Consider the following 20,978-nt stretch of genomic DNA (forward strand, 5'->3'; position numbering starts at 1 on the left):
TTATAAAATTCCAAAAATTGGAAGGGATCTCAAAGGCCTATTGATGCCTATTCAGTGGTTCATTGTTTGTCTTTCATTCTCGAAGAGGGCCAATGACATCACAAGGGTGAGGTCTTGACTTGCAGGTGAATTGGATTTACGTGAGGCAGAGCTGCACCAAGTCATCAGCCTCGCTCTCTCCTCCAGAGACATTGGAGTCCAGTGGCAGGGCAAGAGTCAAGCTGACTGGCGACGACCCAGCATTCAGTGGTTTGGGAACCCCTTGGGTGTTCATAAGAAAATGCTCTGAGAGGTTTATGCCAAAATTTTTTCAGTGATACTTTAACCAGTAAATAATTGCCCAAATATGTTACAAATATATTTTTCTTCTGTGACAAAAAGTATATATAGTGCATTTGGTGCATTATAGGCATTCAAAAAAGCCACATTCTTGCACAGTGATTTTGGTGTTCTTGCAGCAATTAGAGCAAGTGCTAACTGCTTTTGACTCAATGCACTGTGTTCTTATAGCTTCTCAGCCTGTCATCAAAATGGATACTAAAGAAAAGAGTTTTCCAGAGGGCAGGTACCCATTTCCAAGTGTGGGAGAGGGCCAGAGGTCCACAGTCAAAATGAAGGGAGGTGTGTGTGTGTTCATCCTTCGTTGTCGAAGAAGATCGTGCCATCAGAGAAATGATGACATGACTTGCACTTGATTTTGTTTTGAGTGAGGGAGGGCTGTGCAGGTCACTAGCCTCACTTTTCCTCCAGAGCCATATGAATCCAGTGATCAGATATTCATCAGGATGACTGGAGATGACCCAGGATGAGGCAATTGCCCAAGGTCACACAGCTAGTAAGTGTCAAGTGTCTGAGGTGAGATTTGAACTCAGGTCCTCCTGACTCATGCACTGGTGCTCTATCCACTTTACCACCTAGCTGACCCTTAAAATGAAGGGAGTTATCATGTAGAAGAAACAAGTCAATACTAATGGGAAGGGGGAAGACCATTATGACACAGAGAATGGATACATGTCATAAAGTAAGTCACAGAATGATGCTGAAGGTGGGAAAACTTTTGAATACGGAATACAAATCTTCTTTTCTCCCATTCCTCCAGAAGGACAGGAGATCTGAGGAGAGTAGATTTCTAGAGTAAAGAAATATGAGTGAGGATGATGAGATACTAAACCAGTCTGTTCCCTCACTTCTACCATCCTCTAGGGGAGACTAACATATATTGCTTTGTGGAAGTAGACCTTGAAAAAGGCAGATATCTCCAAGACTTCCACAAGGTCCTTGAGCATCATTTCTATTCAGGCTATAGCTAGAAGAAACCCCCCTACCCACCACTATAGTTTCCAAATGCCCCTGACCTAGAGATTAAACGAGGATTATTAGTAGTAGTTCCCTTCTGGCCTCATCACTGGAATACCACCTGACCTCCATTATGAAAAGCTTCCTCTTCTTTGTTCTCCTGACAGCAGCTGGTGAGAATCTATAGGTTTCCTTTTTCAAGAAGAGTCAGGGATCTTTGGGAGCAAAAATAGGAGGTAGAAAACTTGGCAAGAAAGATTGTTTATAGTAGCTAACCAGAACTAAATACTGATGAAGCAAGAGGGCTTAAAAGGTTTCAGGAATTGTGGTAGAGGAGGTTATGGGAGCAGGAAGTCAATGAACCCCATCATCTTTCCCTGAGATCAATCCCTTGCTTCAGTGTAAACTATGTCTATGTCCTCTCAGGATCTTTCAGTTACCTCTTTCCATGCTGGGCCAGATCATTGCAGAGGATCTCTGTCCTGGGATCCTTCCTAAAAAGTTATTGAAGTTGCATCTTTCAAAGGAACGTCTCTTTCCCTGTTCTCTCTGGTTAGATGTTCTTTCCTTCTGTAGGACAGGGAAACCTCACAGGAAAGGATGTTAGGAAGGAAGTGATAAAGGGCCTACTACCTATGATTATTCTGAAATCTCACCTATTTCTGTTTTTCTGCCTCTCGATCTTTGTACACTAACCAGCTGAGCAGACCTTGGCTTCCCTGGAAAGGAATTATGATGATACTACAATCCCCTATATGGCCTACCTGAAATCCAGCTCCCCAATCTGCATGGGGACTCTGATTCTCTCCCAATGGGTGATAACAGCAGCTCACTGCAACATGCCGTGAGTGATGATGGCACATTTGTGCCTAGCAATCTTCTAAACTTTAAAATTAGGGAGGCACAGGTATAAATCACTTTACCACTAAAATGACAAAGTTGGTCTAGAACCATAGAGTCCCTTCTAGTCTAGCATGGTGTGCTTCTATGGTTAACATCACGTTTCCAGGGCTGGCAATGTAGAAAAGGAAATGTAGAGAGAGAGAAAAAAATTTCTATGAGACTATATCTCATAGTTAACAGCTTACCTTTCTCTTAGGTTCAAATGGATTTTCATGATACCCAAGGATCAGTGTGATTTATACTTTTCCAAATTCTTCAGTGAGTTTCTAGAGGGTCTCTGGGCTCTTTTGTCCCTGGTTTTTCAGTGAATGGATATTCAAATGAATCAACCTCAGCAGATACAGTCAATCTTTAACTTTTGGGGGGGGGTGACATTCCTAGAAAACAGTGCATGGTAAAAACCTGAACATTAATACATTGAGCTTACGGGGAAATAGGAGGTTAGTTTCCTGTGACTGCCCAAAACTGGAATGTATCACTAGAAATTGATGAAAATACACTTTTTTTTGCATATAATTCTTTATAACAAAACATTAATTTTGATAATATATACTTTTCCTAACACAGTTAACTTCAAAATAACCCATAAAATGCAGTACACAAAGTAAAACTGGTAACATACAAAAAGTTTTTCCCACTAATAATCCCCTAGAATTTGTGACCTTTTGGGCTAACATCTCAATTAAAAATCACATTGATTTCAGACATTATTCACTTTTTATAACACACAAAACTACAATGCCATAAATACTGTATAGCAAATAAAAATTCTTAAAACTGAAATGTTTTTAGCCTGATTCTTACCTTCCACTGTATCAGATTGCAGCGTGAGGACATTGTACTATATATTATACCGTAAACCTCTCTACCTTGGCCACTCTCTGAAAAACAAACTGCTGGGACTTTAGTCACTTCTATGTGAAGATGCAGAGACTGGCAAGTTCTCAACTTCATCTTAGAACCCAAAGGACTTTCACTATGCTTTGGAGGCATAATTGTAACACAGAATTTTAGTTTTAAAGGCAATCAATGAAAATATCCAATGAATGCATGGGGAACTCTTTACAATGGTAAGCTGAACAAGATCAGTGAAGTGCCTAGTAGGATATCAGCCAATCCACAAACTTCCACACATTGTGCCTCTCATTTTTTCGCTCCTGTGCATAGCCCTGAATGTGGGAGGTTGCCAACTCGAAAGTGAAAATGTGGTTATTAAAAAAATCACCCAAATGCTTAAAGTTGTGAAAATTAAACATGGAAATGTTGAGGATTGACTGTACTTATTAAACCCCTATCATGTTTCTGGAATGATTCTAAGTCCTATGGAGGAGGCAAAAGAAAGAAAACACAAAGTAAGCTATTAAAAGAATCATAGTCACAGAACTTTTAAAAACCTTAAAGATCTAGTCCAATCCCACCATTTAAAATACAATGAAACTGAAACAGAGCTAAAAGAACTTGATTTGTGTCACTTAGCTAGTTTGCAGAACCTCACTGATGGAAGTGATGTCTGAGATCCTTCCCTAGCTATGTATCCCTATATAGACAAAGATCCTTTTTAGAACTTCACTACCAAGCTGACCATTCAGACACCACTAGAAGACCTTCAGTGATAAGGATCTCATTATCTTTCTAGGTAGCGCATTGCCCTTCGGGATAACCCTCCTTGTCAGGGAGTTAGTGATCAAATTGAGATGAAAAACTATCTCCTTACTTCTTTCTCTTCTCATTATATCATGCTACCATGAAATATACCCAAAGGCTATGATATTAATTGGGGAAAGAGAATATATAACAGGGTGCAGATTAATGAGTTATGTTCTCCACTCCTACTGTGATAATAGGAAGGAGCTTTAAATGATAAAAGTAATTATGGAAATGAGGAGACCTGAGCCACATTCAGCATTGGATAGTTTGAGGGTGTCGGGGAATGATTAATTCATCTTTCAAGACTTCTTATACCTCTTCTCTGAATCCTTCCTTATCTTTATTTGTTCCCTTTCTCAAAGGTCTGAGATTAGGCTGGGAGTTCTTCAACCCAATGTAAAAGAAAAGAGACAGCAAATTCGGAATTGCTCAGTCAGTATCAAGCACCCTGACTTCAACTTCAAAAACCTGGACAACAACCTCATGCTGATTAAGCTAAACAGGCCTGCCAATCTCAATAAACATGTGGGCACCGTGGCCCTAGCTATTGCTCCTTCTGAAACTAAAAAGTGTTTCATCCCTGGATGGATTTGGACACAGCTAAATAACTGTGAGTGCCCATAATGAACACTGGAACCATTTGGATTACTGGAATATCTAGAAAGTAGGGAGAAATTTCTAGAAGTGGCCAATAAGAATTTGAAATGACTGTGGTCACAGACTCTAACCATCAAATGACATAATAACAAAGGTAATATACTTGTAGTCAGAAGACCTAGCTCTGACATTTATTAGCTATGGTTGAAAGCAAAATACAGATCTCACAACTCATCAGTTTTGTTCTTAGATTATCACTAAATACTTTACACATCAATGATTAGTATTAATTTAAGACATGAGAAAAATCAGATTAGTTTTAACTTGGGTATGTAAGCTGACCAATTTCTCTGAGTTTTTTTAATGAATATATAGATATATATGTGTGAATGCATATACGTATGTATGCATAATAAGTGTCTATTTACAAGAGCACTGATTTTAAAACTAATCAAAAACTTCACAGAGATTTTTAGACATTATCACAACTTTCTCTTGAAAAAAGATCCCATTGTCCCATGATTAAGAGTATCAAAGTAGCCCTGAGTCAACATTCTGGCAAATAGAAGTGACTGGTAAACAGATGGCCAGCTCATTTAACCTCTCTGATACTCAGTTTTCTTAAATGTAAAATAACACTTGGCCTGCCTTCATTTCACAGGTTTTTGTAAGCAAAGGTCTTTGCAAACCAAAAAGTGCTTTAAACTGGGGAAGGGAGAGGAGGAAGGAAGAATCCATAAAAGGATTTCTTTTTAACTGAATGAAAAAAGAAGGGGAGACAAGCAACCCTAATTCCCATTGCAATGGACCCATCCACAGTTATGCCCTGGGTTTACTTGGATCCAAATTACTGTCATAGTTGCATTAGCCAAGATTTCACAATAGGAGCCCCTCTTTTTACTAAAGTATCTCTAGAGGTAGACTCTAAGTGCTCCTCCTGAGGAGCAGGAAGGAACCCAAGGGTGTGCTGATAAATGTTTAACAAATAGCTTTTTTGGAAAAAAAAGCATGATACACTTTTATTTTTAATCGATATAATTAGCATGTTTTCCATCACTTTGTTAAGTCTAGACAACAACAAAACAATAAATTGCACCTTGATTTGTCGCATTTGCCTGTTTGTGAAGTACAAATGCTTGCATCAAAAATTTAATAATCATTTCTCTAGTTGATTAATATAGTTCTAGCACCCTTTCCATCTAACAATTTATATTATTAGTATTGCAACTATTAATATGCTTAAGGATGTGCAGCAAACTGAGGGAGATGTACAGATCAATAAAATAGTCCCTACTTTCAATAATGCTTGGGGAAAATACATGTACAGAAACCACTATAATACATAATAAAATAGTATGAGTTAGTCGGTCAGTACACATTTATTAAGTGCTTACTATCTGACAGGCACTGTACCAAGCCCTGGAGATTAAAAAAAAGAAAAAGAAAAAAAGGTCAATGTATAGTTCAAGTCCTCAAGGGACTAATGGGGAGACAACTTGACAGATGGATAGATTAATAGGTAGATACACATACATGTATGTATGTATGTATTTATACATGCATATGTGTGTATATGTGTGTATACCACGTACACACAATATAAACAATGTAATCCATATAATTAAAAGTAATTTCAGAAAGAAGGCCTTAGCAGTGGCAGGAACCAGGAATGGTCTTCTGCCCAAATGGAATCTTTTTTAAAATTTATTTTATTTTTAATTTATGCCATAGAACAAGCATTTTCCTAATATAGTATAATAAAAGAGATGATTGCCCATGAAAATGCAATCCACTATGCACAACTTGGTATTCCTTTCACATATAAAACGAAATGATCACGTAAATTTCTTTTTTTCTCTCCCCTCCCCACCCTAGAGATGGCTACCATTATATTTACATATCTATATAAATATGTATACACACACATACACATATGTATGCATATACGTGTGTGCATGCATAGATGTGTGTATATATACATATATGTAAATGTAAAATTCTGTGTATACTTGTATTTATCAGTTCTTTCTCTAGATGCAGATAGCATCTTTGTTCATACGTCCTTTATAGTTAATTTGAGTATTTATAGTAAAAAAAAAATAACTTGTTCATTCAAAGTCCTTAAAACAATATTGCCGTTACTGTATACAGTGTTCTCCTGGTTCTGCTCATTTCACTCCCCATTATCTCTTGCAAGTCTTTCCATGTCTTTCTAAACTCATTGAGATCATCATTTCTGAAAACAGTAGTATTCCATCACAATCATACACCATAGCTTGTTCAGCCATTCAAATGCAATTTCCAGTTCTTTGCCACCACAAAGAGAGTTGCTATAAACGCTTTAGAACAAGAAGGCGGAGGAAGCCGGGAGACAGAGGTGGAAGGGAGAGCATTCCAGGCAGGAGGGAGGGCCAGTAAGGATGATAAGATGTCTTGTGTGAAGGGTACTAAGTAGCTCAGAATAGCTGGAGTATAGAATATATGTAGGGGAATAAAGTTTAAGAAGACAGGAAAGATAAAAAGGGGTCAGGTTTTAGCATTTTAAATACCAGAGTATATATGCTAGGCAAAAGATAATGACAAGGTGCTGCTAAAAGACTACATCGGGTAAGGTTTCATGGAGGAAGCAGAATTTGAACTGAACCTCAAAAGTGGGTAGAATTTCATTAATTAGAAATGAAGAGAGGGTAGATATGGAGGACAATGAAAATAATATCACAAATGGAGGAAATCATGGGCTAGGTTCAAAGGATGGTGAGTGGTATGGTTTTTGAGTCTAACTGGTGGTGTGGTGAAGCATATAATTTGTATTTTATTGACGAAAGTAACTCTAGGATTCAGTTTCTCTCTCCTCTTTCCTATAGCAAGTGATCCAGATATCCTGAGCTGGATGACCCATGACATTCTCCCTGATGAGGAATGTGCCAAAATGCTTCCAGAAAAAATGTCAGCAAATAAAATGTGTGTAGGATTCTACGATGATTTCATAAGCCCATGCCAGGTAACTCATCCCTCCCTCTGTAATGGTCCCTGAAGAGAAAGAAGACAAAAGGAACAGGGATGAGGGTGCTCTAGCTATGGATAGCACATTAACAGGAAAAGAAATGCCTCTCATTATTCCAACTCCTTGAGCAGTGAGTTCAGGGAATGACGGATTGAAGAATAAAGTCTTTCCCCATTTCCATCCCTGAACTGGAGTCTGGAAACCTAAATTAGGGAGGAAGAGATATCTAGAGTGGCCCAGTTTCCTCTTCAAGTGCATTTAGGCTTGGCTTTATATGCCTGCTGAAGGATGGAGGAGACATGGACAGAAAGATAGAAATGAGGATAAATTCTAAGACCCCTGGGCTCTCCTGCTGGTAATCCTAAATATAGGGTATAAGATGCTTAAGGGACGACTAGGCAGCACAGTAGATAGAGCAATGGGCTTGGAATCTGGAAGACCCATTTTCATGAGCTCAAGTCTAGCCTCAGACAGTTACTTAAATGTGTGACCCTGGGCAGGTCACTTAATCCTGTTTGCCTTGGTTCCACATTCGTGAAGTGAGAAGGAAATGGTAAAAAAAAAAAAAATTATTATCTTTGCCAAGAAAACCTCAGAAATAGTTTTCACAAAGAGTTGGACACAACTGTACAACAGCAAGGTGCTGCATTTAGTTCTATGAGAGACCATAGAGGTCATCTAGTCCAATCCCCTCATGAAGTAACTTGTCCATTGTCACCTAGTGAAAGAGGCACCATTCAGACCCAAGCTGTCTGACTCTAAAGCTAGACCTTTTTACATTGTGCCAGTCTCTTTAAAAGCCTCTTACTTTTTTTCCCTTTTTACCAAAAAATTATTCATTTCTCAAATTAATTTTTTTTCAATTATCAAACATATATTTTTCTCCCTTCCATGCCCTCCATGGGAAAAAAGGAAAATAAAACTCTTGTAACAACAAAAGCATAGTTCAGTTAAACAAATTCACATGTTGTCTATGTCTAGAAATGCGTCTTATTCTACATATTAGTCCATCACCTCTGCCAGGAGCTAGGTAGAATGCTTCATCCTCTAGGAATAAGGGTTGATATCTGAATTGATCAGAGTTCTTATGCTTTTCAAAACTGTTCACTGACTTACTTTTTTTCTCAATGGCAGGAAATCTCAGCTCTTCCAGCCATATGTGATGGACGTGTCCATGGGATTTTGACCTTGTCATATGGGTGTGTTTTGCAGGGAAGTGGTGGGCTATTTACCAAAGTTCACAAATACAGGGAATGGATCCAAAATGTCACTTCTTCCTTTTAATTTCATCTGTTGGCTTCCTATCTCTCCAGCTCTATCTTATGAATGCCACTCTAGGCCACATAGTCATCGCTTTATCTTTTGTGCTGAAACGGGATATCAATAAAGAGCCATGCTAGTGTTCAGTCTCTGATTAATAAGTTTGAGCACTGACTCTTGTGAGTTCCTAAGGAATACTGGAGGATCAAAGACTAACTCCTCACTTACAGGCAAGTAGCCAGGTCCTCTATTACCAGAATGCATGAACACATGTCTTACCTACTCATCCATTTATTCTTGTATTCACTCATCCATCCATTCCTTCATTTGGCAAATATTCAGTTCCTACCATATGCTGAGCACTATAAAGAGACACAAAATTTGGACAAGCCACTGTTGCCGCTATAATGGAGCTTATGTGCTTTATCCAAGCTTTGTCCAAGTGGCTGAAACTCCAAAATAGATAACTGTAACATGCAATGTTGCCTAAGTGCATTAGAGAGCTTTAAAACAAAGGGCTATATGAGGTCCTGGGGAAAACAATTAGAGTGAAGGAAGGAAAATCATAGAGATTATTTCCCATAGAGTAGGAAGATTTCTAGATCATTGGGATCTGTATCTTTTCCTTCTAAAACTGACACCTACTTAGAAATAGGTAGCTCAGACTTGTGGATCTAGGTCCTAAGAAGAAAAGGGTTTAGAGAGTACTACCTTGAAGGTGGCCCCACTCTGCCCTTTTGAGATTCCCTTCCTTTCTTTCCCAAGGATTTTCCCAAGTCTCTAAGCAATATCAGACCCATTGCAGCTTCCAGTCCTTATGACTTCTTCCAATGCCTCATCATCAGGGCAGAATCTGAACATCATTGTGAAGTGTATCCTATTATCTCTTCTGGCTATACCTAGTATCAAAGAAAAAATCAATAATACTGTGCTCTATACTTTAGGCACAAGTTCTACTAGAAACAATTTTTACTAATTTATCATTGTAAAGCAAAACATTTTTTAATGAGACAGAGACCAAGAAAGAGAGGTGTGACTCATATTCTCAGACATCTCTCTAAAGAAAGATATTTTGAAGTAACAGTACTGGGAATTCTGCGTGAGGAAAATGTAACACAATATGATGAAAAATTGTGGGGTTAACATTTTATTTCATCTCGTAGAATTTCATCCGATAGTCATTTGATTTTTCAGGAACAGTCCTGGAGCACCTTTCCTTTAAAATCGGTCATCCCAATTTGACCGCTTCCCTCAGGAACTCTCCAACTGTTGGTCACAGGTGACTTTTAAATCATCAAAGGAACTTTCTCTGATCCTTCATGAAAGGGGGAAAGAGGGTACTGATCTAAATAGACCATAGCTCTAATCCCCTCAGGAAGAGGAGGAAAGCAATGGTCTTAAATAGATATGAAATAGTTCTTCTGTTTGGTTACCACCATTAATTCATATTCTTGGGCCTTAGCTTTCATTCTTGACCTTTCATGCACTCTCCTAAAGGAAAGGAATTGTGTTAAGGGAAAGAAGGTTAAATCTTAAAAAGGACTAGAAAAATATTGATTTCTTAGTATTTTCAATTGAAATAAAAAAGAGGTTTTTAATATGCTTCCCCATTGATGGGAGGGTCCTGTGTCTGTGCAAATTAGAGGAAGTCTTATCTTACTTGGAACAATAAGGAGGAATGAGTTCTTCACCCTTCTGTTAGAGATGGTTCTAAAGAATCCCTAGGGAATGAATTCATCTTTCCTGTGTGATCCCTTAGCAATCTGATAAAGCCTAGAGATCCTTTCTCAGAATAATGTTTCAAAATGCATTAAGTAGAATACATAGGATTGCAAAGGAAAGAATCATACTGAATCCAAACGGTTTAGTAATTTTTTTAAGCTCAAAAACCTCAGGTTAAGAATCCCTCTGGAAACAATGTCACAGATGATGTGTGTGCACTTCTCTGTTCTCTTGCTATTCTCCTTCTACCAATATTCTTTCTGGGTCATAGTAGATAGGGCATTAGACCTGAAGTCAGAAAGACCTACGTTCAAAACCTATCTCAGATGCTTATTTGCTGTGTGACAGTGAGCAAGTCACTTAACATCCCTGTGCCTCAGTTAACTCATCTGTCAAATAGGGAGGTGGAACTTGAGGGTACTAAGGTCCCTTTCAACTCTAAACCTACAATCCTCTTATATACTTAAGGATAGCTATGAGTCTAATACTTTGTGTTAATGGTTCTAATTGTTCTTTTCACAATGCCATTTATCTCTTCTGTAGCTTTTTCTTAGCTCCTTTGTTTTGCTATGATATTCTTTTTCTAAAAAATATTTCCTCTGTCTACTATGGGGTCTCCAGATAGATGTATCTACTTATTTCCTTGATTTCCCCACCATTGATACTTAGCTACAATACATTATCTTATCAGCTTAGTTATAGCAATTCCTCATTTTGGGTGTGTCAGAGGCCTCTGATACAGTAGCCATCCTTTGGCTATCATATGCCATACATGCATGAAGCAGGCAGAGAATCTGTGGGCACTTTTCTTATTGGCAGATTCCAGTCTTCCATTTTTGTTGCCCTGGATTCCACTGCCTAAGACTTCCACAGTCCCAGAGGGACATTTCCAGGGAACTAGCAATTGCTGAATCATCCTTCTTAACAGAATTGTTTTTGAAATTTTCTACCCTTTTTGTCACATTCATTTTCACAAATGCATCCAATGTTACACACACATACACACATACACCTGGACATAAGTTATTTAGAGTAATGTTAGCATTTTCCTCTTGTGGGTCAAAATGATACCGTGGTTCCTTTACACATCACATCTTAGGCTGAGTCAATGGCTGCTTTTGGTTCCTATCACTGTATTCTAATGCAGAGATTCTATAGTTTTTCTATGCGTTTTTCTATCTGTGATTGCATTGGTGTGAGCATTCTTCCACAGAGATTGCAGCCCCTTTGTACTTTAAGAGATGGTCTTTACAGTTTCCAAAAGGCTTCCTTCATCTCTTGGGGCCACTGTTCCAAGGAGAAGCCTTATTTATCCTGGGCTTCAGTTTACAGTTCATTCATTGACAAGTCCATTCTTGCAGTCTTTTCTGACAGGACCATATGATATAGTTTGTGTTCTGCCAGCACAGATTTCAGGAATTCAATTTCCTACTGAGATAATAGAGTGGGACTTTAGAAGAATTGTATAAATTAGTATAAAATTTAGTACGAGTGTTGTTATTATTATTTCTTTACCCTTACGCATTCATGATGATGGGATTCATTACTTCAAACATATCTCTCTTTACCTTTTTCATGTTATCTTGACCTTAAAATCATTTCCATTAGCCTTGCAAAGTGAATCCATGTAGGATTCCCTTAAATAATGCAGCAAAGTTTTGTGAAATAACGGATGATATTTTTACATAATAATTAGTATAACAACACAAGTGATTTAAGGAGATGACAATTTTTCTTAGAAGTTGCTCAGATTCACCATCAGATGGTGCAGAAAGTTAGTAATGCAAGAAGACTCCAGTCTAACCTGTTTTCATAAAATATTGGAGCTGGAAGCTAGGGTGAGCCAGTTTGAACCTGCTCATGAATGCTGATTGTTAAATTTTCAGTGTGACCATTTACATCTTGGAAATCATCAAAGGGTACAAATAAGGGCTTGATTTATTGTTTTGTTGGTTGTCTGGACTTTAAAAAGTAGTACAAATGTTAAAGACGCAGATTAAACTTGAAAGTGTGTGTTAAATACCTTTTGCCCCTGGAGAGCTAGTTATTAAACATTTTACAGCACAAGTCTGGTTGGAATGGGTTTCAGAGCTGGCCTACTTCAAGGTTCTCATTTCAAAGATGAGGCCCATAGAATCAAAGCAAAGATACACAGCTTGTGGCAAAAATTAGGATAGAACATAAATTTTGAAATTGCCAATTCGTAGGGGCAGAGCCAAGACAGCAGAGCAGAAAGATGCACATACTCTAGCTCTTTCCCCACATCCCATAAAATACCTGTAAAGAAAGACTCAACAAATTCTAGAACATCAGAAGCCACAGAACAATGGAATGGAGGAGATTTCCAGCCCAGGGTGACCTGGAAGGTCAATGGGAAAGGCCTGTTACACCAGACACAGAGCAGAGCTCAGCCCAGCCTTGGCCTCACAGCACCAGGAGGAGCAGGACTGGAGCAGGCTTTGGGGGTGGAATCCCCAGCAGCAGCAGTGATTCACAGATCCCTTAACCCACAGGCATCAAAGGTCAATGAGAAGGCTTTTTCAGTCAGAGTGTGAAGGGTGCAGGATCCTTCCCTAGGCCTGGTCCCAGGCAGCAGCTGCAGTGGCCACAGCAGGCAGCCAGCCTCCACTGTTGGAGCCTCAGTTTAAAGCTTCTGGGGAAATTGAGCGGCTGATCTGAACCTCAGCCCTGAGCATGGTACTGGGGCATGGCAGATCTGGAGGACCCTGAGGAGTAAACTCTTCCTCCCTTGAAGGAACTGAGAACTTACAGGTCCCCACAGTATAGCCTACTCTTGACAAAGGACCCAAAAGTCAAGTAACTGGTTGGGAAAATTCCCAAAAAAGGGGAAAAAAATAAGACTATAGAAGGTTACTTTCTTGGTGAAAAGGTATTCTCTCCCATCCTTTCAGATGAGGAAGAACAATGCATACCATCAGGGGAAGACATAAAAGTCAAGGCTTCTGCATCCAAAACCTCGAAAATAAATATGCAATTGTCCCAGGCAATGGAAGAGCTCAAAAATGACTTTGAAAATCAAGTAAGAGAGATGGAGGAAAAATTGGGCAGAGAAATCAGAGCAATGCAAGAAAATTGTGAAAAGCAAGTCAACAGCTTGCTAAAGGAGACCCAAAAAAGGTACTGAAGAAAATAACATCTTTAAAAATAGACTAACTCAATTGACAAAAGAGGTCCAAAAAGTCAATGAGGAGAAGAATGCTTTAAAAAGTAGAATCAGTCAAATGGAAAAGGAGGTTCAAAAGCTCACTAAAGAAAATAGTTCTTTAAAAATTAGAATGGAACAGATGGAGGCTAATGACTTTATGAGAAACCAAGAAATTACAAAACAAAAACCAAAAGAATGAAAAAATGGAAGATAATATTAAATATCTGATTAGAAAAACAACTAACCTGAAAAATAGATCCAGGAGAGACAATTTAAAAATTATGGGATTACCTGAAAGCCATGATCATAAAAAGAGCCTAGACATCATGTTTGATGAAATTACCAAGGAAAACTGTCCTGATATTCTATAACCAGAGGGCAAAATTAATATTGAAAGAATCCACCAATCACCTCCTGAAAGCGATCCAAAATGAGAAACTCTGAGGAATATTGTAGTCAAATTCCAGAGTTCCCAGGTCAAGGAGAAAATATTTCATGCAACTAGAAAGAAACAGTTCAAGTATTGTGAAAATACAATCAGGATAAGAGATCTAGCAAGCAGGACAAGATCTAGCAGCTTCTACATTAAGGGATTGAAGGACTTGGAATGTGATATTCCAGAAGTCAAAGGAGCTAGGATTAAAAACAAGAATCACCTACCCAGCAAAACTGAGTATAATACTTCAGGGGGAAAAATGGTCATTCAATGAAATAGAGGACTTTCAAGTATTCTTGATGAAAAGACCAGAGATGAAAAGAAAATTTGAGTTTCAAACACAAGAATCAAGAAAAGCATGAAAAGGTAAACAGGAAAGAGAAATCACAAGGGACTTACTAAAGTTGAACTGTTCACATTCCTACATGGAAAGATCATATTTGTAACTCTTGAAACTTTTCTCAGTGTCTGGGAAGTTGGAGGGATTATACATGCACACGCACACACACACACACACACACACACACACACACACACACACGTACAGAGAGAGAGAGAGACAGAGAGAAAGAGAGTCCAGGGTGAGTTGAATAGGAAGGAATCATATCAAAAAAATAAAATTAAGGAGTGAAAGAGGAATAAATTGGGAGGAGAAAGGGAGAAATGGAATGGGGCAAATAATCTCTCCTAGAAGAGGCAAGAAAAAGCTTTTCCAATGGAGGGGAAAAGGGAGGAGGTGAGAAGGAAAAAGTGAAGCTTGTTCTCATCACATTTGGCTCAAGGAAGAATAATATGCACACTCAATTTGGTATGAAAATCTATCTTACGCTACAGGAAAGTAGGGGAGAAGGGGATAAGCAGGGTGGGGGCAGATGATAGAAGGGAGGGCCAATGGGAGGAGGGAGAAATTAGAAGTAAATACTCTTGGGGAGGGATCAAGGTCAAAAAAGAGAATAGAGTAAATAGAGGGGGCAGGATAGGATGGAGGGAAATACAGTCTTACACAACATGACTATTATGGAAGTCATTTGCAAAACTACACATATATAGCTTATATTGAATTGCTTGCCTTCTCAGTAGGGATGGGTGGGGAGGGAAGAAGGAAGAGAAGTTGAAACTCAAAGTTTTAGGAACAAATGTTGAGAATTGTTTTTGCATTCAACTGGAAAATAAAAAATACAGGTAATGGGTTATAGAAATTTATCTTGCCCTACAGGACAAGAGAGAAGATGGAGATAAGGAAAGTGAGGGGTGTTAGAAGGGAGGACACATTGGTGGAAGGGGCAATCAGAATGCAACGCGTTTTGGGGTGGGGGGAGGGGAGAGATGGAGAGAAAATTTGAAACTCAAAATTTTGTGGAAATGAATGTTGAAAACTTAAAATAAATAAATTTAAAAAAAGAAGAAATTCCCAATTCATGCTCCTTCCATTAAATTTGTGTATCTTTTTTCCAGTAGCTTATGGCTTATTGGCCTTTGTCTCTTAGACCAGCATTTGAAAGGATCAGAGATATATGCCTTTTTTTAATAACCCAACTACGTATTAATAAAAGACAATTTATCACTTGTTTCTAATCTAGAAAGACCCAGAGTATCATAATCAGGTCAGGTCCCCAGAGCAAAATTCTGTCTCTCCTTGTGTTTCCAGGGGTCCCTTTATGGGGTTGGGGTATCTTTCTGATGCTATTGACTCTAGCCTTTATTCTGATGAACTTCCCTCTGCAATACAAACCTCCAGTGATTATTGTCCTAATATAATTTTCAAGTGTCAGTTGCTATCTTACCAATATCATTTAACCAGTTGATATCTCCTTGACATCATTGATAAGATATTAACATAAACTAACTTTTACAAAGGCATATTTGTTGACAAGGTAAAAGGGCAAAAATGTCACTCTTCTTCCTTTTCCACTCCTAATCCCTAACAAATCAGGAAACACAATCTCGACTACCACATTGGTCCCTGGGGACAGGAGTCATAAACTTAAAATAATTGACTACAAACATCTTCAACAGCTAGAGGAAGCATAGATAATGAACAAATTGCTCCTTCTTTATAGCTCCTAGGCTGATTCGTTGCTAAACTGGATAGTCACTCCATCAGACTGCACTCTTTGTCCAGCACATCTGGTGAATTCTAATGTAGAGTCCAGGTCCTCTGACTTTCTCATGGCTCTTCCAACCTTTAGAAACTCACAAGGTCATAGGTTGATTTGTTTTGCCTCCAACACTCATTCACAATAGAGCAAGAAACAAATATAAAGAAGCAAAGAAACGGGCACCATGTATTCACAGGCCATACAATGATCCAGGTAGGAACAGAAGGGTAGCAATTCATCTGAATTCTCCCAGCATTCCCCTCCACATAACTTTAAAATAATACCTCAAAACAAATTTGGAGTGGCAGAGATATCAAAAGGTGAGGGTGAGGCATTTTTCTGACCTAAGAAAACTTATACACTCTGTTATATATAGAAATCTAACTTACCCCATAAAGAAACAAAAGCAGAAGATAATACAAAGTGGGTAAAGGAGTGCATAATAAAAGGGAGAGGAGATTAAGGGAGGCAATGGTTAGAAGTCAAATATACTTCTGAGGAGCAACAGGATAAAAAGAGAAGAAGAAAATGGAATGGAGGGAAATACACAGTCAGTAATCATAACTGTGAATGTAAATGGTATGAGCTCACTCATAAAATGGTAATTGATGACAGAATGAACTAGAAACCAGAAATGTAATCACTGTTTACAAGAGACATGCTTGAAACAGAAAGACACACATAGTTAAAATAAAGGATTGGAGAAGAATCTAATATGCTTCAACTGAATTTTTATAAAGGCAAGAATAGCAACCATGATCTCATACAAAGAAAAAGCAAAAATAGAAATAATTAAAAGAAATCATCAGGGAAATTTCATTTTGCTAAACTGTATTATACACAATGAAGTGATATCAAAAACTTTTCATAGCAAGTTTCTCCTCCTCAAATGTATATTGAATATAGAACTGATTCAAATTTATAACAATAAGAGCCATTCCTCAACTGATAAATGATCCAAGAATATAAACAGGGAGTTCTGAGAAAAAGAAATCAAGGCTATCTACAGTCATATGAAAAAGGATTTTAAATCACTATCGATTACAGAAATGCAAATTAAAACAACTCTAAGGTACCACTCCACACCTATCAGAAATGACAAATGTTGGAGGGGTTGAGGGGAAAATAGGTATGTTTATGAATTGTTGATGGAGGAGTGAACTAATCTAACCATTCTGAAGAACAATTTGGAACTAGGTAATCCCACTTACTTCAATCTCAAAGAGAACAAAGAAAAAGGAAAAAGATCCAATATTACAAAAATATTTATAGCCGCCCCTTTTGTGGTTGCAAAAATTGGAAATCGAGGGGATGCTCATCAATTGGGGAATGACTGAACAAGTTGTGGCATATGATTGTGATGGAATATTATTGTGCTATAAGAAATGATCAGGGGGGTAGTTTTAGAAAAAGAAAAAGAAACGGGGCAAGACCTACATGAACTGATGCAAAATGAAGTGAGAAGACTCCAGAGATTATTATGCACAGCGACAATAATGTTACAATGATAAACTGTGAAAGACTTCATTAATCTGACCAATAAATGATCCAAGACAGTTTCAAAGGACTTAGTGAAAAAATGCTATCCACCTCTAGAAAGAGAACTGATGAACTGAATGCACATTAGAGTATAATTTTCTCATTTTATTTTTCTTGTTTCTTGTTGAAATATGACTAATATAGAAATATGTTTTGTATAATTCACATATATAATTGATATATTTCTTACCTTCTTAGTGGGTGGGGGAGGAGAGAGAGGGTAGGAGAGAATGTGAAACTCAAAATTTAAAAAGGAAAAAAATGTTTAAAATAAATAAATAATCATGCAAGAAAAAGAAAGAAAATAGAGGTAGGGAGAAGTAGAAGGTGGCCAAGAAAAAAGAATTTTGATGGCAGATCATAATATCATAGATTTAAACTAGATCTGGAAAGGTCTTTAGAAGCAATCAAATCTAAACCACTCATTTTCTAGATGAGGAAACTAAGACTCAGAGATGGCAGGTGATTTTGGCTAGAATCACACACTTAGTAGGTATCAGAGGCAGACTTTGAACCAAGATTTTCCTGATTCCAGTTCTAGGATTCGATCCATTAGACCAGTGAAGTCAAACACAAATAGACACAGGGGCTACTACACCATACATAAGCATTCTGGCAGGCAGCCTGGTGACTTCAAAAAAGCATATATTAACATTACCTATGTTCCATTGTATTTTGTTGTTGCAGTTGTTAAATATTTCCCAGTTGCATTTTAATCTGTTCAGACATACTCAGGGTATTTTTGCTACATATTTAATACCTCTGTACTAAACACAAGCTATTTCTCTGGGAATTGAAAAAATAAACCATAGATTTACCAATGGCAAAATGGGTAATTAGAAGGCAGAGTAGACAGAGTGATGGACTTAGAGTCAAGAAATTGAATTCAAATCCATCCTCAAGCACTTCACTAACTTTGTGACCCAAGTTACTTAACCTTTGCCTCAAATTCATTATCTATAAAATGGGCATAGTAAGAACACCTACCTCCCAGCGTTATTATGAGGATAAAATGAGATAATATTTGTAAAGTACATTGAAAACCTTAAAATACTATAAATGTTAGTTATTATAATTATTCATTTATATCTCACTTTACTCCACCTCATGATCATTTTTATCCAATCAGAATGAAGTCCTGGGCCATTCATCCCACCTACCTTTTACTTAGAGGGGGGAAAAACAGAATAGCAGTGACAGCAAAATCTCCTCAAAGCATTATCCCAAACAGCTTTCTTGTTTTTCTTGACTGTAGTGGGAGTAGGATATACTATGTCTCTGAGCCTCAGAAATAATTTCTTTAGAAACCTGAAGCTCTATTAGACTAATATACTTTAGACAACATCTATGAAAAAGATTTCAGTAGATATTTTTCAATGGAAACAATAAAATGATTGTATCCTGTGCCTCCACTCATTGGTTATATAGTTTCACAAAGGTATACTCTCTACACTCTTGGTGTGTTCTCAGCACTATACATGCAAGAGAGGATAACAGCAATAGTAGATATGGATTTAGAGAATCTATTTCCAATCTCCATCTCTATTTACAACCTGCATGACCTTAGGCACTTCACTTAAGTTCATTAGATCTTAATTGCCTCATCTGTGACATTGAAGTTTTTTTTCTGCTCAAGACAATTATCCTAAGATAAATTGATTTCTCATTCACTGTGATACCCAATCTTAACCCTTTCTTATACTCCAAATTCTGACCACAGTTTTCCCATTCTCTATACTGCCCCTACCACCACTGATCATATTGTTTTCCATATATGTCACTGAATTCAGAGGCCCCACAAAGACTCTGACATCCTAGCAATGATTAATGCTACTGTCAGTGGTTGATTGTTAATGTAGGGAAGGAGTCACAAAGTGACTCCAAAATCATGCTGAATTCTAAATTAATTTGCAATTGACTGTTGCAAAACATGGGATACATTAAAGAATGAGGAGATCTATCTTCCCTATCATATCTGGTTCTGTTGGATATTAAAATAGGTGTTTGGTCCTTAAGCACATGTATATCAGAAGTTTGTAAGCATTCTGGGAATTAAAGAAGGAAGGAAGCAGGCATTTATTTAGCACCTACTATGTGCCAGTTACTGAGCTAAGTGCTTTACAAATATTAATTCATTTTAGCCCTGAGAGACAGGTTCTAGTATGATCCCCATTTTACAGTTGAGGAAGCTGAAGCAGACAGAAGTGACTTATGTCACTGACCTAAAGAAATTTACATTCTACCAAACAAAATGTTTAGGTAGCATGTAAGCTCCCTGGGAGCAGGGACTATTCCTTTTTTCCTTCTTTTTTTCTTCTTTTCTTCCATTTTATCTTTTTTATTTTCTTCTCCCTTCTTTTTTATCTTCTTTCTTGCTTAGAGGCAAATACAGATATGCTTTACGTGGGTAAAGTGAAGAGAATACATGAGCAGAGAAAATGTCCTTGTTCAGCTGCAGTGTTTTAGGAGTAGATGGGTATTGAGGACAGAAGATGCAAAGGCTACTTAATGAGGGCATTAAGTGCTAGAGTCATTCCACCTCTGCCCCTCATTAGACAAATCATTTAACTTCTCTGGGTCTTGGTTTCCTCATCTGTAAAATGTAGAAACTGGACTAAACGACTTTTAAATTCCCTTACAACTCCAAATATGTAATTCTGTGATTTCCAAAGTTAATGCAACAAAAAGAAGTTGAGGGTAACTCTCTGACCTCAGAAAAGGGACAAGAAAATCCTATGGTCGTCAGTAGGGTGATTATAAAAGAAATGAAGGTTAAGCCCTCCAGAATGCATTGGGGAAATGTGAGCAGGCAGGTCAGGGTGGGACCTATGCAAAATTGCAAAGGATACCAAGTCTGCCTTCATTGACTTCTCCCCTCAAATAACTCCCGGCTGTCCAACACAGGGTGCTCTCTTTTAGTGCCCAATATATCTAGGCTCTTCTGAGTGACACTTAAAGCAGTCCTGCCTTTTCTAGATTTGAGGTCTCTTTCCCCTTTTCTCTGTCATGCAGGGCTCAGCTCTTAGTAAACAGATAGCTGGAAAAGATCCAAGAAACCAGGTCATAGAGAGGTGTTAATAACAAACTCATTTTAGGAATGTGTGCATGTTAATAGGGGCCAAGGCATAAATCCAAAAAATAAAAAGAATCTCTAATGATAGATTTCATCACTGCAGCAAAGGAGAGAGGGAGAAGGAGAGGAAGAGAGAGAGGGAGAGGGAGAGGGAGAGAGAGAGGAGAGAGAGAGAGAGAGAGAGAGAGAGAGAGAGAGAGAGAGAGAGAGAGAGAGAGAGAGAGAGAGAGAGAGAG

At 38.0% G+C, this 20,978-nt stretch overlaps 1 protein-coding gene across 1 annotated transcript; it reads left to right on the top strand.

The window, feature by feature from the left end:
* Positions 1 to 1,074: 1,074 nt before the first annotated feature.
* Positions 1,075 to 8,849, top strand: LOC140531236 (anionic trypsin-2-like). Its single transcript, XM_072650296.1, has 5 exons — positions 1,075 to 1,469; positions 1,996 to 2,140; positions 4,209 to 4,456; positions 7,308 to 7,444; positions 8,582 to 8,849. Exons 1-5 carry the CDS (start codon positions 1,430 to 1,432, stop codon positions 8,729 to 8,731), a joined length of 720 nt encoding a protein of 239 aa, XP_072506397.1. The 5' UTR covers positions 1,075 to 1,429; the 3' UTR covers positions 8,732 to 8,849.
* The last annotated feature ends 12,129 nt before the right edge of the window (positions 8,850 to 20,978 follow it).

Source organism: Notamacropus eugenii, chromosome 3 (assembly GCF_028372415.1).
Source record: "Notamacropus eugenii isolate mMacEug1 chromosome 3, mMacEug1.pri_v2, whole genome shotgun sequence".
Lineage (NCBI taxonomy): Eukaryota > Metazoa > Chordata > Mammalia > Diprotodontia > Macropodidae > Notamacropus > Notamacropus eugenii.